This window comes from Tiliqua scincoides, chromosome 2 (genome assembly GCF_035046505.1).
Source record: "Tiliqua scincoides isolate rTilSci1 chromosome 2, rTilSci1.hap2, whole genome shotgun sequence".
Taxonomy (NCBI): Eukaryota; Metazoa; Chordata; class Lepidosauria; order Squamata; family Scincidae; genus Tiliqua; species Tiliqua scincoides.
The window spans coordinates 117360927-117378531 of NC_089822.1; the positions used below are offsets into that span (position 1 = coordinate 117360927).

Below are 17605 nucleotides of genomic sequence, written 5' to 3' on the forward strand. Positions count from 1 at the left end.
CCAAACGAGTTCAAAAAATGCTCTGGACAAGTCACCATGGCGGCCTGTTATAACTCGAGTATGAGTTAAGTTCAGGGGAGCAGGGAATCCAGACTTGACACTATGGTTCCATCCCTGCCTAATCTCAGGAAATTGCATTTTGGTTGGCAGTCTTAGCACATACAACTATACTGTATATGCGGAGATGGGAGAGGGAGAAAAATCACAAACAGTACGTTCCACAAAATAATGTTACCTATGTGATGTACATGATGAAAATCTTATTAGGCTGGTAAAAATAAGCTTGTAACCACCTTTCCCTTACACCACTATGTTCTGGGAAGAGAACTCCAAAGGAAGCATGGGAAGGGAGATCCCTCCTGTGTAACAGAGGGCCCTGGGCAGTGCTGTTAATTCACCCCTTTGTAGAGTGCCCATCCGAATGAATTTTAAATAGGGATAAAGCTGGAGTAAAGGACCAAGATTCTCTTTCATTCTGTATCTTGTGAAGTCTGCATTAAACTCATACAGGCATACAGCCATGTATGTGCTCTCCACTTTCTCCACATTTCCCAGCCCCAAAACCTCTTGTCCCTGATCCAAACCTTGTCCCTGTCCCCAGACCTGGAAGTCCCTGATCCAAACTCTGGGTTCATCTACCTTCCAAGCTGAATTCCTCTTCTATCAATACTCTGTTCGGGTAACTGGGGCACAGTGGAGGAAGACTGCAGGTCGTCTCCCAAGAAAGGCATCCCAGCACATAGACAGACAGCTGTGGGAAAATTCCAGCTGCAAACCACATCTGGCAGCTACACCAGGTGTCCTCCTTAGAGACAAAGGCCCAATCTGTTTCCCAATACATTGGGAGAGGAGACGCTGACGCACAGGGGTGGGGGTGGGGGCTGTCACCAGGACAACGACTAAATAAACCAAGAGCCTACTGCCAAATATGCCAGGGCTCAGAATAAATATTTAAAGGAATAGACCCTCTTGAGCAAGCAGAAGTAAAATGGTGTGCCTGGTACAGAAGAGCAGGGCATGCAACTGAAAAGGAAGGAGTAGTATGAAATGATCCAAAGAGAAAATGGAAGAATAAAGTGAGATGCAGAAGGCATTAGAATGCTTAAGGGCAGGAATGCTTCCACCACCTCAACATGCAATGCTTATTATGCTCCTCCCATTTAAACATCATCGGGACCTTGAATTCACTAAGAGGCTTTAGACAAGCCAGTTGGAGTGGGACTAAGTGACAGAGACCACATTTGGCATGTGGAAGGTCCAAGGTTCAATCTCTGGCACCTCTGTTACGGACTCCCATCTAATCCTGAAGAGCTGGGATGGAGAAATCCAGCACGGCTTGAGTCAAGTCAGGAGTCTCCACCCCCATGACTTGACTCTAAAACAAGTCCTAACAGGGGGACTACAGGGGGAAAACAAATCTAATAAGTCGTCCAGACCATTTTGGTGACTTAAAAAGACTCAAGTCTATAGAGTTGTTCCCTTTAAAAAGTCAGAACGAGGCTCCATAGAAAAAAAATGGGGCTGCTACTGGGGCGTGCATGTGTGTGTCGGAGTTCTCGTTAAGCACTCCCCTGACGTCCCTGCCCATCTGTAAACAAGCAAGAGGGGTGGGATGGACTTTGTGAGAGCAGGGACTGAGAGGCAAGAGAGAGGAGGGTCACGTGCAGCAGCTGGGAGGCTTACCAACATGACCCAATTCTTTGCAGCGCTACTCAGAAGTAGTCCCATTTGCACAAGTTGTTCAATGAGGCTTCCTCCTCCCAAGTAACCACATAGCCAAAAGGAGCCATGCCATTTGAAAGTGTGATCACCAGGAACTACCTCCCCCAACTTCCCTGCTTCCTCCCTCTCCCTGGGCTTCTCCAGCCAAGTCTAAGGCAAGAAGCCCCTTGGGCTCCTCCTTCTGTCCTATCTCATCCAAAGAAACAAATCAGACGGCCCTGCTGACCTTCCACTGACCATCAGTTCCTTCAGAGATGGACAAGAGAGCCTGCTCCCACTTCTCCCCCTCCTGCTTGATGCAAAAATAAAACATTAACCCTTCCCTGCCTCCTGACTGGAACTTTTCTGCTGCTCACCTGATCTGAATAATGGCCCCCATGAGGTCTTTCACACTGTAAAAAAAGTAAGCAAGAACACTCAGAAACAGATAGACTCGAGTCTGCATGCATGGGGACTGAGTGCTGAGTCAGTGGTCTCAGACTCGAGTCAATGCCCGAGTCATCAACACAGGTGATTCAAAATAAATAGTCAGCAAAAAACACATGTTTTTGTGACTCTGATTCGAGTCACCTGACTCTAGTTCCCATTTCTGCTGGAGAGCTGCCAGTCACTGTAGACAATACAGAGGAAGCTGTCTGGTGCAGTAGGAAATCACTTATGTTCAGTTAGCTCCAGCCTCCCTCTACAACATGGCAGGCACTAACATTGTCCGGTCTGAAAGGGCTGTTGAGATAACCGAGATGGATCATTCATGCAAAAGGTGCTTTGATTGCTGCTATAAATGTGCTGCATGAAGTGTGTCACTTACAGCAGTGCTTATATGGGAGGGCAGAGGGGATGACTTGTCTTCCTTATTTTTAGTGACACCCCTCCACAATGAGTGTCAGAAGGCCACAGGGAAAGGCATAACAGGACTACATGAGAGGGGAATCAGGGGCTGGTGATGGCACTTTAAGGGAGCCCTCCTATTTCCCCACCCTTAGAGACAGAACAAAATGGTATTGAGAAGGGCAAGACTTCAAAAACTATATTTAGAACTATTGTTTGTTATCTTGCCCTGTTTGGAAAGATGAGGTTGTCAAATAACCAGAGGAGGACACAAAAACAGACTTGCCTATTTAACAGAAGTACAAACAGCAGAAATCAGTGGGTGACGCATTTCATGGCTTGGAGATAACCATTAGCATCTGCTAATGTCTACATATTGACTGTTCTTCAACGAATAGGAGCATGGGCCTGTAAAGAAGTTGGTAACCCTACTGAAGTCAGTGGCGTCAGTAGAGTTTGCATCACCCAGTATGGGAGGCCAGCGCATCACCCCTATGACGGACCTTCTCCCATGCAGTGGGTTGGGCAACACCCTGGGCAGTGGGTGTGGTGATGTACCATCACCCCCTGATAGTGTTTTGGCTATAACTTTTTATAGAATAGATATTTCAGCATGGTTTGTTTCAATGCATGCTGCATGAAATTATGCATCAATTGATATACAACATGATGGTATTCAAAAATACCAAGATTTTAAAAATCATGGCAAGTAGTAGTATCACCCCCTGTGGCCCACACCTGCCCACCCACCCCCCAGCAGCACCACTGACTAGTCACACAATTTCAGAATCAAGACACCAATGATCACTGTAATGAAGCAAAAAATTACCACCAGAAACACGCCTCTTCTGAGCACCAGTTTGCTGCTGCCACCACAAAATTCGTTTATGGTATGGGAGGACAACAACTATTAAGGAGATATCCAGGAGTTGCCAGTTTGCAGCATGAAAGTCTCCCCCTTCTGAATTTTGCTGTTAACCCAATTCTGCACAGCCCACATTTGATCCCTGTTGCACATATGCAATGTTGGGTAGAAATGGTTAACTAAGAGATGGGGAAGGTACAGTTTCTCTCACCCATTTCCTGTCTTCAGCCCATCTGAACACTGCATGCTAGTGCAGGCCAGGAAGTTATCACTGACTCTTTTGGGAAGTTCAAAGTAAAAAGGAGACTCTCTAGGTAGCAGTCTAAAGGGGCATCAAGTATGGTTTGCTCCCTCTCTGTTGCAGAGATATGACTTATCAAACCGTAACATCACCTCCCATCTCTCAAGTACATCAGCCCACACAATCCAGCAACTTGATAGGAAATTGGGGAGGGGAAGTTTACAAGAGAAAATTAAGGCCAGCCACAGAATTAAAGAAAATTGTAAGTTATTTTACACTGCAGCCTTATGCATGTTTATTCATAAGTAAGCCCCATTGTGTTTAATGGGCCTTATTCCCAGGACACTGCATAGAATTGTAGCCAAAAGAAAGAAAGAAAGAAAGAAAGAAAGAAAGAAAGAAAGAAAGAAAGAAAGAAAGAAAGAAAGAAAGAAAGAAAGAAAGAAAGAAAATTTTGTCTCTTCTACAGAGATGTTAGACATTTCTATGAAACTCAAAAGCTTGCTCACTACTTTGTGATTTTCTAGGTAATCCTAATAAAGGTTTTAAGCTACTGTTCCTCTTTGAAGATTTTTTCCTAGTGGACCAGTACAACTGCATGCACTTTTGCATACTTTATGGAATACTGAATTCAGTTCCCAGGAGGAGAATCTTACCAGTTAGATAACTAGACTATATTTAGATGGGGAACACTAATACAAGGACATCCCCCATGCACTTTTCTTTTATTCTCCAACTAACAAGAGATCCAGGAGTTCTATTTAGCATTAAATAAAAGAACTGCTGCCTGCACCTCTCTTTTCAAAAAGAGAAAGAGAGGCAGTGGTTTCTTTTCCCTTGTGTGCTTTGGTGCAATCCAACATCTTCATGCTGGGCACAAACAGACTTTAAATCAGACTGCAAAGAATTTCCGGCATTGCCATATTAAGACTGTAACATAGTGCAGGCTCAGTTTCTGGCATTTCCTCCACCACTCACATTTTCCTCCCCCCTCCCCCCCCCCGGTATCGTCAAGCTTGATGAACATTTTCGGAGCAGGAACCCAGAATAGTTCTTTGAAGAGTCTCTTGCTTAGACTACAGGACATGGAGACACAGGAAATCTATACAGCTGCAGCCAAGGTTTGCTTGCCTTTTCACCTACAGTTACCAATCACTTTTGGATATACCCCTAGATACCTATAGTTCAGTGGTTCTCAAACTCTCTGCGAGAGTACACATACCCAAGCCCCTGCAGCCTCCCGGGGGTGCAGGGCTCCCTGCAGCAGTGAAAGTGGATGCAGAGTGATCGCGCTCCACTTCTGCAGGGCATGATCGCTCTGCATCCACTTTCACTACTGTACGTGTATCCAAGCCCCTGCAGCCCCCCTGAGTGGTGCGATCCTGGGAATCGTGCTGCTGCCTCCTCCCTGCCTCCAGGCTGCCCTCACCCCTTAAGGGGGCAGGGGCTAGGGCCGGTAGGCTGGGGCATCGCGACACCCCAGTTTGAAAAGCCCTGCTATAGTTGATTGAAGACCTCCAGGCCCGTCATGCTTATACATTAGCGTGATGCAATACATTTCCGTTGAACAAGCTGTATGCTAGATTTAATTGGAATCCGGTGGTTGACAGATGTGACTGTAATCTAGAGGATATTGAATCTTTGGCACATAATGTATTTTATTGTCCTTAGTATGAAGATTTATGTATTTTTTAAAAATCTATTACTGACCCACTACTAGGTGACCCGCAATGATGCAACTTTGCATTCCTTTATTTCTACTTTTGTTAAGTCAACCAGCCAATTTGCTGATTATCTCTATATCCAGAGAAGCAAAGTTAAATCTGCTGCTCCTCATAGAGCGGTCAATATAAGAGTTGTGGAAACCCCCTTGTTAGGGGCAGGCCATTTCTGTTCTTTGTTTGCTTACTTGTATTTATGTCTATGCCTAATAAAGGTTAATTAAATTAACATTTCTGTGAAATGTGAGATCTTATTCACTGTTTTGCAATGGTTCCCAGTCCCATTTGGAATTTTTCCCACCCTTCAACTGCAACTCAAAATAATCCCTTCTCCAATTTCTAAATGAATGTGGGGGGTGGTGGCAGGGGGAGATGCACAGGGAGAAAATAGCACTGGTATCCAGACAGCAGGTTCCTTCCCCAACCTTATACACATTCTCATACTTGTAGGCAGTTCCCCCACCAATACTATGCTGTGATGCTGCTACCCGCCTCCTCCCCCTGTTTAGTTTTGTTAGTCACTTTTTTCAGACACTCTGTATTAGAGAGGTAAATTGTGTGTGCATATGTGTATGGTGAGAGAGAGAGGCTTATTCAAGGGGAGTTGGAGCTTTAAGGGTTGTGGCATACTGTAACACTGGCTCTTAGGACCAGCAGAATAAGTTATGCCCAATTCCCAAATAAAGGCCTAGAATACTCTCACTCTCTCTGGCTATGAGAAGTGCCACCCACACATTATCCATCAAGGGGTGGGTAAAGCACAGGAAGAAACATTACAAGGGTCAGAGCAGCTAAAGGAATAGCACTGCCCTGCCAGTCACATTGATGTGGGTGAACTGGGACTTGGAGGGAGATAGCAACTCCAAGGATGGAATGAGCAGTAGTAGTTACTCCAGATTAAGAAACCTAAATGAAATTCTTCTTGTTTGTAGGCATTCGGGTCTGAGAAACACTCTAAAGGGAAATACAAAGAACTGCTGAGAGATGGCTTCCATTGGAGCAGCAAGAGTTGGCCCCACAACCCTGTGATTTTCAGCAGTGTGCTATTTTAAGGGAGGCAATGAGGCAGCCTCTGCTACACAACTTCTCTGAGAGATGGGGTGTGTAGGTCCTAGGACAGGCAAGTTAGAAGCAGAAGAGAACAAGGGGCGGAATTTATCTTGTATCATTTATCTTTTTTATTGGGCTTTGTTGAGACCTGCTTTTCCTAGCCTTATAAAACACACAATACTGCTGCGATACAATACAATAAAGCTGCGATACAAGGACATCTGCAAGAGGGATCTGAAGGCCTTAGGAATGGACCTCAACAAGTGGGAAACCCTGGCCTCTGAGCGGCCTGCTTGGAGGCAGGCTGTGCAGCATGGCCTTTCCCAGTTTGAAGAGACACTTTGCCAACAGTCTGAGGCTAAGAGGCAAAGAAGGAAGGCCCATAGCCAGGGAGACAGACCAGGGACAGACTGCACTTGCTCCCGGTGTGGAAGGGATTGTCACTCCCGGATTGGCCTTTTCAGCCACACTAGACGCTGTGCCAGAGCCACCTTTCAGAGTGCGATACCATAGTCTTTTGAGACTGAAGGTTGCCAATACAAAACACACACACAGCTAGCTCCCCACCACCTTAAAGAAACATGCTCTCCTTTAAAATCAGCACGGAGGCATTGGTGTGGCAGTGGCATTCATGCAACCACCCAGATTCCATCCCTTCAGCTTCTGGCAACTGCTAGATTTCAAGGCAGCCACAAGAACTCCAACAACACCCACTTTCTCCGCCAGTTATGAGATCCCCAAGCCTGTGAAGAGGAACTCCTGGAGTGGGAGTCCAGCTCCTGGGTTCCACTTTCAGCACTGAAAGAAGAGATTTCTGTTAATCATTGTTGAAGGCAGGAGACATTTATGAGGCCACAGCCTCGGCCAAATGGTCAGCCACAGATGGTGGAACAGGAGCTGCACCCATCCCTGAAATAGGGACAAACTGCTCCACCCTTCTCTTACAAGGCCAAGGAAGGGTTTCCACTCCACCCCAAATGTCTCTCTCTCTGGAATGTAGAGATGGAACACACTTGCATGCATGTATACTACCTTTCACATAGACACTTAAAAAATACCCATACAACTCAGTCACATTACAGTGTGATAATGGCACACATTCAGGCACACACTGTGTATATGTGCAAGTGCCCCACTGTCCATTCTGTGCACACAACAGACAGACATTCAAATGACACAAACTGTTATATAGATAAAGCCTATCTTACACTGACACTAACTGCTTCAAAGCAGATGCTCCCCCTCCTTGCAGTGTCATCCCACACACCATCATTCACAACTAACAAATATTTCATACCCTCCAAATAAAAAGCAGCATTTCCCACACATAATAAACAAGACTAGAAGAGATATAAATACGTTTTCCCTTTGTTATATGAAAATACACACATCAAGACCCAAGACAGTGTAATGCAGTGGTTTTTGAACTTTTCCGGCTCGCGCCTCCCCTGATCCTTGTGGCCATTGGCCACGACTCCCCATTACAACACCTCACCTCAGTTACCCCCAAAATGGGGATGAAGGTGTTATAATTATACACTAGAAACAAGGCTGCCAGCACTCTGAGGCTGCAGTCCTAACCACACTTACCTGAGTAAGCCCCACTGAACAAAATAGGACTTACTTCTGAGTAGACCTGGTTAGGATTGTGTCCTGAGTTTGTTAGCAGCACACCTGGAGGGTTTGGGAAAGGGAGGGGGAAGTGATGAATTTGCAGGAGGGGAAGACTTTGTTCTGTGTGTATCTGCTAATTACAAACTGATGCAAACTGAGACCTAGAGACTGTTTGGCTGGAATCCTAACCCCAATTTCTTGGGAGTAAGTCCCATTGAACACAATAGGACTTACTTCTGAGTAGACCTAGCTAGGATTGTGCCTTTCGTCTTACAATAGCAGCCAAGAGAGTACCCCCCCCCCCAAAAGGAGGCAGGAGGAAAAAGGGGAATGGCTAAAAAGGAATGGGGATTTTTATTTTTAATCAATTTTTGGAGACAAAGCCATCAAGAGTGGCTTTTTTTCTTTTTTGAAGGGGGAGGAAAAAGAGAAAGGTGAGGATCCTGGGTTGAGCTGACACAGACCCCCAAGCCTACATAGGTCTACTCAGAAGTATGCCCCATTTGAGTCAATGGGGCTTACTCCCAGGAAAGTGTGGAAAGGATTGCAGCCACACCCAGCAAGATTACAACTCACCCCAAAGTAGATGGTGACTGCTCACACACCCAACATGCAGATGCCACCCCTGTTCCCCCCAGGCAAGATGGAGGGATGCAGGCTGGGGCATTTGGACACACACACCCCCACTAGAGCAGGCTATTTCCTTCCTTCCCAAGCAGCCTTGACCAATCCCAGGGCGAGGGGCACACTGGGAAATGTAGTCCTTGGGGTGAGGTTGCACATGGAGAGAGCTCCATGCTGAGATGCAGCACCTCTGCCTGCCCAACCAGCCTTCTCTCCCACCTCCCCCCCCATGTTTCACACGCCCTCCCAGCCTCACACTGCCCCACCCACCTCATTCACAGCTGCAGAAAAGCAGCACATGCAGCATTGCAGAGCCCCTAGAGGCTAGCCACGCCTCACTAGGGAGGCAGGACGCACAGATTGAATACCTCAGGGGTAGTGGTTTGGAAGTTAGAGATAGACCTGGAAGATCCAGGTTCAAATCCCTGCTCAGCCATGAAGGTTTCTGGGTGACCTTGGGCCAGTCACTCGCTCTCTGCCTCACAAGGTTGTTCTGAGGACAAAAAGAGAGACCAGCTACACCACCCTGAGCTCCTTGGAGATAAAAATGGTATAAAAATGTGAAAAATAAATACAATCCAGTGGACCCCCTTTCTACAATATTGTGACCCCCGAGAGAAAGTAGCTCCCAGTTCAAAGCCCTTTATCAGATGATAAGTCGAAAAATCCTGGGAGTATCTGCAATTCTATCTGTAACAGCCAAAATAATTTAGCAATGACCAATATGTAGAGGGATTTGAAAATGGCATTATTTATTTTATTCAGAAGTAAGCCCATTGTGTTCAGTGAGATTGTAATCCTATCTTATGCACCAGAAATAAACACCTCTACCAATAAGTAGTCTGCCCCATTGTAAAGGCCTGGGGTGGATTGCAATAAGAAGCATAAAAGTCATTCAAGTAGAATAAAGTGCAACCACTAATTTCAGAATCCCAAGTCCTAAACTCCATAAGCCAGGGTAAAAAAATCTTATAATTTTTCCAAAACATGGTAAGACCAAATGGTCTGTTTCAGTGATTCTCAAACTGTGGGTCAGGATCCAATTTCTGGTGGTTCCCGCAGAGCCTCCAGTGAAAACATGGGTGATGGAAAGATCAGAAAACTAATTGCCTAAAGCCCCGAAGTTATTCAAAAGTCAGATAGCTGCTAACTAGCCTGAGCTCCTGAAGTTTGCAATCTTGTGTAAATATAAGGAAAAAGATATTTGAGCATCTTTTTTCTGGTGTGTTCTCCCCAAATCCATCAATGACAGATAGTGGGGTCAGGTAAAGTCTGAGTCAGATCACTAAGGGCCCAATCCTAAGCTTTGTGTGCTGGCATGCACTGTCGCAAACATGCTGTGAAGCACGCTTGCAGGCCCTAGCACATGTGCTCTGCTGGTGCTAGCCCAGCACTAGCCAGCACTAGCTCCACACAGGTGGAGGTGTGGGGGGAAGCGAGGGGAGGCATTCTGGGGCAGGGGCAGGCGGAGGGAGGGCAGGGAGAAGGCATTGCAGGGAGAGGAAGTGGGGAGAGAGGGGGGCTGGAGGAGGCGATCTGGGGGGGAGGGAGTGGGGCGGGTGCTGAATCCACCAGATTCAGAGCCTCTGTGTTGGGCACACAGAAGCTCTTGATTCTACACCGACCTTTGGGTTGTAGAATCAAGTAGCTCTATTGTGGGACTACACACTTTACCTGGGTAAAGTCCCCTTCTCCCAAGGAGCTGCTGGTGTAGGATGTGGCGGCAGCCATTTTTGGTGCTACTGCAGCCTCACACACCGGGCAGCTCAGGATTGGGCTGCCTGCCACTAAGTCTCAAGACTTGAGACTATTCATTAGGGCTGCCTCATTATGAGAAATGGATCAAGTTTTTTTTAGCAAATAAGTAAATGCATATTACTTGTAACTAAAAATATTCTTACTTTTAAGGTCACCTTTTCTTTAAATGTTGTAGACCTAGGTAGACCTAGTGTTGTAGACCTCTGCAGAAGCACACGTGCCTCAGGAACAAAGTGCCAGGTAAGGTACTGTGAGTTTAGCAGCTGTGCGAGTTCAGCAGCAGGGCGAGGAAGCCAGGGCCCCAGACACTGCCCTTCTCTTCCCTTGAGAAGAGGGGCAGCAAACCAGTGTAGGGTTTTTAAGCACCCCTAAACAGAAACAAACAAACCAAAAAAGCTATGCAGTCAGACAGCCAGCAGCAGAGTGGGGGCTATCCAGTGTTTTGCATCAAGTGCAACATGTATGACTATATGCCTCTGGGGCATAAGTCATGGGTGTGTCCTCGGTGCAAGGAGCTCCAGGGACTCAGGGAACATGTCCGCTCCCTTGAAGCCTTGGTGGCTGACCTGGAGAAGCAGAGGCAGGCAGAGAAGGACCATGGGGAGACTTCTGGGGACGATCAGGCTTCGTCCCACCCTCAGGCACGCAGCTCCTCAGCTGCCCAGGTGGGAAGTCTCGGGGCTGGAGGATGTCATCCTGGAGAGGAGGTAAACAATTCCTTAGGGGGTACCCCTTTTCCAGGGGACGGGCCTGGAATGCACTCAGGATACTCCTCTGCGGGAGGGGGGAGGGGGCTTCTTGTAGTGGGGGATTTAATTATTAGAAACATGGAGGGGGGATTTGCGACAGATGTGAGGACCGCATGGCGACTTGCCTGCCTGGTGCGAAGGTTGCGGACATCACTTCTCATCTAGACAGGCTGGTAGATAGTGCTGGGGAGGAGGTAGCAGTTGTGGTGCATGTCGGCACCAACAATGTGGGCAAGTGTATCCAGGAGGTCCTGGAGGCCAAATTTAGGCTATTAGGTAGGAAGCTGAAAGCTAGGACCTCAAAGGTAGCATTCTCGGAAGTGCTACCTGTACCACACACATGGTCAGCTAGGCAGGTGGAGATCAGGGGTCTCAATGTGTGGATGAGACGGTGGTGCAAGGAGGAGGGGTTTAGATTCGTTAGGCACTGGGGAATGTTTTGGGACAAGCAGGGCCTGTACAAGAGGGACGGGCTTCATTTGAACCAGAATGGAACCAGACTGCTGGTATGTAACATTAAAAAGGTGGCAGAGCAGCTTTTAAACTGATCCCTGGGGGAAAGCCGACAGGAGCTGAGGGGCATCTGGTTTGCGACTCCTCATCCCTATGGGACAAGGATGGGGAGGTTAGAGAACAACAGAGTAGGAGAAGAAATTGGGAAAGGTAGTATGATGGGATGTGATAGATGGTTTGGCACAGTGAGAGGATGCAGGGACAAAGGAGCTAATAAGCAGCTCATTCTGGGGCATTCCATGAACAAATGCTTTTATGCAAATGCCCGAAGTCTCCGAGCAAAGATGGGAGAACTGGAATGTCTGGTGACTAGGGAAAACATTGACACAGTGGGCATAACGGAAACCTGGTGGAATGCAGAAAATCAGTGGGATATCGCAATCCCGGGCTATAAACTCTACAGGAGGGACAGGCAGGGGCTTGTTGGAGGTGGCGTGTTTATGTTCAGGAAGGGATAGAATCCAGCAAAGGAGAGACTGAAGGTGGGTCCGACTCCACCGTGGAATCTCTGTGGGTTAAATTACCAGGCCTAAGAAGCGATGTAATACTGGGGGTGTACTATTCTCCTCCAGACCAGAAACCTGAAGGGGACCTTGAAATGAGGAAATAGATCAGGGAGGTGACAAGGAGGGACAGGGTTGTAATCATGGGGGACTTCAATTATCCTCACATCGACTGGGTCAATTTGTACTCTGGTCACGAAAAGGAGACCGGATTCCTTGACATGCTAAATGACTGTACCTTAGAGCAGCTAGAGGAGCCCACCAGAGGACAGGTTACTCTGGATTTAATATTGTGCAGTACTCAGGACCTGGTTAGAGATGTCAATGTTACTGAGCCATGGGGGAACAGTGATCATGCTGTGAGCCGTTTTGACATGCACATCAGGGGAAGAATACCAGGCAAATCTCTCACAAAAACCCTTGACTTCCGACGAGCAGACTTCCCTCATATGAGGAGACTGGTTAGAAGGAGGTTGAAAGGGAAGGTAAAAAGAGTCCAATCTCTCCAGAGTGCATGAAGGATGCTTAAAACAACAGTAATAAAGGCCCAGAGGAAGTGTATACTGCAAAGGAAGAAGGGCTTGACTAAGTCCAGGAGGGTGCCCGCATGGCTAACAAGCCAAGTTAGAGAGGCTGTAAAGGGCAAGGAAGCTTCCTTCCATAAATGGAAGTCTTGCCCTAATGAGGAGAATAAAAAGGAACATAAACTGTGGCAAAAGAAATGTGATACGGGAGGCTAAGAGAGACTATGAGGAACACTTGGCCAGCAGCATTAAGGGGAATAATAAAAGCTTCTTCAAATATGTTAGAAGCAGGAAACCCGCCAGTGAAGTGGTTGGCCCTCTGGATGGTGAGGGAGGGAAAGGGGAGATAAAAGGAGACTTAGAGATGGCAGAGAAATTGAATGAATTCTTTGCATCTGTCTTCATGGCAGAAGTCCTCGGACAGATACCGCTGCCCGAATGGCCCCTCCTGACCAAGGAATTAAGTCAGATAGAGGTTAAAAGAGAAGATGTTTCAGACTTCATTGATAAATTAAAGATCAATAAGTCACTGAGCACTTATGGCATCCACCCTAGAGTTATTAAAGAATTGAAGAATGAAGTTGCTGATCTCTTGACTAAAATATGCAACTTGTCCCTCAAAATGTCCATGGTGCCAGAAGATTGGAGGATAGCAAATGTCACACCAATCTTTAAAAAGGGAAAGAGGGGGGACCCGGGAAACTATAGGCCAGTCAGCCTAACATCTATACCGGGTAAGATGGTGGAATGCCTCATCAAAGATAGAATCTCAAAACACATAGATGAACAAGCCTTGCTGAGGGAATCAGCATTGCTTCTGTAAGGGTAAGTCTTGCCTCACGAATCTTTCAGAATTCTTTGAAAAGGCATGTGGATGCGGGAGAACCCGTGGACATTATATATCTGGACTTTCAGAAGGTGTTCCACACGGTCCCTCACCAAAGGCTACTGAAAAAACTCCAGTCAGGGAATTAGAGGGCAGGTCCTCTCCTGGTAACTTACCCTACACATGCCCGATCACGTCTGATCTTGGAAGCTAAGCAGGGTCAGGCCTGGTTAGTACTTGGATGGGAGACCACCTGGGTATACCAGGTACTGTAGGCTTATACCATAGTCTTTCGAGACTGAAGGTTGCCAACCAACCTCTCCTGGATTGAGAACTGGTTGAAGACCAGGAAACAGAGAGTGGGTGTCAATGTGCAGTTTTCACAAAGGACAGAGGTGAAAAGCGGTGTGCCCCAAGGATCTGTCCTGGGACCAGTGCTTTTCAACCTCTTCATAAATGACCTGGAGACAGGGGTGAGCAGTGAGGTGGCTAAGTTTGCAGATGACACCAAAATTTTCCAAGTGGTGAAGACCAGAAGTGATTGTGAGGAGCTCCAGAAGGCTCTCTCCAAACTGGCAGAATGGGCAGCAAAATGGCAGATGCGCTTCAATGTCAGTAAGTGTAAAGTCATGCACATTGGGGCAAAAAATCAAAACTTCACATATAGGCTAATGGGTTCTGAGCTGTCTGTGACAGATCAGGAGAGAGATCTTGGGGTGGTGGTGGACAGGTCGATGAAAGTGTTGACCCAATGTGCGGCGGCAGTGAAGAAGGCCAGTTCTATGCTTGGGATAATTAGAAAAGGTATTGAGAACAAAACAGCTAATATTATAATGCCATTGTACAAATCGATGGAAAGGCCACACCTGTGTCCAGTTCTGGTTGCCACATCTCAAAAAGGACATAGTGGAAATGGAAAAGGTGAAAAAGAGAGCGACTAAGATGATTACGGGGCTGGGGCACCTTCCTTATGAGGAAAGGCTACGGCGTTTGGGCCTCTTCAGCCTAGAAAAGAGATGGCTGAGGGGGGACATGATTGAGAAATACAAAATTATGCATGGGAAGGATAAAGTGGATAGAGAGATGCTCTTTACACTTTCACATAACACCACAACCAGGGGACATCCACTAAAATTGAGTGTTGGGAGAGTTAGGACAGACAAAAGAAAATATTTCTTTACTCAGCATGTGGTTGGTCTGTGGAACTCCTTGCCACAGGATGTGGTGACAGCTTGAATGCCTTTAAAAGGGGATTGGACAAGTTTCTGGAGGAAAAATCCATTGTGGGTTACAAGCCATGATGTGTATGTGCAACCTCCTGATTTTAGAAATGAGCTATGTCAGATGCTAGGGAGGGCACCAGGATGCAAGTCTCTTGTTATCTGGTGTGCTCCCTGGGGCATTTGGTGGGCCACTGTGAGATACAGGAAACTGGACTAGATGGGCCTATGGCCTGATCCAGTGGGACTGTTCTTATGTAGGTGGGTTCTAATAGACTAGAATAGTGTTTCTCAAATTGTGGACTGGAACCCACTAGGTGGGTTGCGAGCCAATTTCAGGTGGGTCCCCATTCATTTCAGTAGTTTATTTTTAATATATTAGACCTGATGCTACCATGCTATGTGACAGCATTTGGGGAAATGTTACACATCTGTGCTTTTAATAGCCTACTATATGAATACACTTTTACCAATGATAGCAAATGGAACTTACTCCTGGGTAAGTGTGGGTAGGATTGCAGCCTAGGATTGTTAAACATCTTCTTGCTTGATGACATCACTTCCGGTGGGCCCTGACTAATTCTCGTTCTAAAAAATGGGTCCTGGTGCTAAGAGTTTGAGAACCGCTGGCCCACTCTAACCCATGAGCCGGTCTGAAGTCTTGTGTCTGAACCGCTGGCCTGAAACTGGAAGAACTTCCCCTTTGTACGTGCACGGAAACACTCACGTCCTATTTCAAGGCTGAGCCCTGGCACTATAGCGTAGTTAATCCTGGGGCAAGCAAGAGAGAGGTGACCCCTCCCCCCACATGAAAGCAGAGATTCAGGAGGTGAAGCTTCTTCTGTGGAGGCAGCTCCTTTGCCAGGCTTGGGCTTGTGGTACATCTGTTGTTGTTTTCAAAGACAACCACCACAACCAACAGAGGCCCTGCCAGACACCAAGTTGGCCACCCTACAGGAACTTGACACATACTGCACGCGCGGGCTTGCAAGTGCAACATTTGTATCCCTCTCGGCCGTCCTTCTATCAGCCGCCACCGCCCCAACCCGGAGAGGCCCGCCCTCCACTTAACGTGTCAGGCGCGCACAGAGCCTCTCCTGTCTGTGCCCAGCCAGCAGCGCCGGGTGACTCACTCGCTCCCGCCCGCACATGGCGCAAGAGGCAGGCAGGCAGGCAAGCAGCAGGGCACACGTTCAGCCGCACCCAAAAATATGGCCCTAGGCGAGGGCTCCGCAGCGCCTGCCGTGGTGGAGGTGGACGCGCCTGGCTTAGATGCAGCCTCGCTCTCTCGCTTTCTCTTCCCCCTTGCAGCCCTGCTGCAGGATCCACAACTGCCAGCCCAGCCCTCCTTCCCAATATAGCTCCGAGCGGCCTGAAGGACTTCGAGCACCATCCTCTGCCTGTCTGCTCGGAAGTCAGTCCCATTCTAGTCAACGGGGCTTGCTCCCAGGAAAGTGCGGATAGGATTGCAGCCTTGGGCTACAGAGGATTGGGCTGTTAGCCGCACAAGCCAGTGTCAGGCAGGCCCCTGCCCCAAGGAGCTTACAATCTACGGTCCGAGCCCAAAAAGTACTTGCAAAGGGAATGCCTCTGAAAGCTCCCGAGCAAACACGCGTAGATTCAGCGAGGCCGCCTACGGGAACGAGAGAAGTGAAACGAGGGGCAAAGGCGCGGCTTCTCTCCAGCGAGCGGTGCGCCAAGGAGCCCTGCGCCTTGCCTTGCCCCGCTCCCTCCCCCTGTCCTGAGCCCCTGCGAGTGGCTGAGGCGCGTCCGCCACCCTTTTCATCCAGGGCGTCCTCCCGTCTGCCCCGGCCAGCGATCGCCAGGTGCGCCGCCCGCAGCAGAGCCGAGGCTGGAGAAGGGAAAGCAGCAGCCCTTCCGCGCTTGCAGCCGCTGGTGGCAATGACAGCGGGTGCGGCTGACAGGCTCGCCTGCGTGCTTCAGCGCAGCATCTAACGAAGTGCGCCGGGGAAGGTCAGCAGAAGCAGGTTTTTTCCTGGAAGAGGCGCCCTGGGACTTTCCGGGCTGCAGACTGTAAGCTCCTTGGGGCAGGGGCCTGGCTGACCCTCACTTGTGTGCAGCAGCCCACCTGTTGGAGTTTCACTTACTCTTCCTGCTCTCAACCACTCACAGCAAAAGCCTCCCAGCAACAATGATTAACTTGGAATAGGGAGGAGGGGTTTGTGCGCGCTCAAGGAGGGAGGAAGCGAAGCAGCCCCCCAACCACTCACACCACCCGTCCTCCCTGCCTCGCTCTGGTTCTTACGATCTCCACGACGAGGATCGCCCCTTTGTAAGTGCGCACGTAGGTGAGGAACTGCCCCATGCAGCCTTTGGAGTTGCTGGACGATTCCATGGCAGCGGGAAACCCCTCTTTCGGGGGACAGGCGAGAGCTTCTCCCCCCAACTCTTTTCCTTGCCTCTCGTCGAGCGCGGGCGCTGCAAGGCGAGGCGAGGCGGGCAAACAAGGGCGTGGGAGCCTGCCGATGGGGTGCGGTTGGCGGGCTGGGATGGGCTGGGCAGGGCTTACTGGGTTACCGTTGCGGCTCCTTTAAGGGAAGACGGAGCAGGGGGCTGGCCTGGCATTTTCCGGAAAGGAGTCGAGGCAGGGACTGACCCCGGGGTCTGGTTAAGGAGGAGACGAGAACTGAGTTGTGGTGGAGATCGACGGCAGCAGTGGTCTTGCCGGGCCTCCTGAAGGCTGCCATCTCGAGGCGTGCTTACTTGGGAGTAAGAAGTCACATTGACTAGAGAGGCGCTTACTTCCAAGTAAACATATTTACGATCGGGCTGTAAGGCTGCAATCCTACACATGGTTACCTGGGAGGAATTCCCACTGAGCTCAAT

At 48.5% G+C, this 17605-nt stretch overlaps 1 protein-coding gene across 1 annotated transcript in view; it reads right to left on the bottom strand.

Annotated features, from left to right (window-relative positions):
• The window catches only part of PLP2 (proteolipid protein 2), a 35678-nt gene extending 18386 nt beyond the window's left edge, over positions 1-17292 (bottom strand). The window contains exon 1 of the mRNA XM_066614942.1: positions 17025-17292. Within this exon, the coding sequence (XP_066471039.1) occupies positions 17025-17114 (90 nt within the window). The 5' untranslated portion in view covers positions 17115-17292. The remainder of the gene's footprint in view (positions 1-17024) is intronic.
• Positions 17293-17605: the final 313 nt, after the last annotated feature.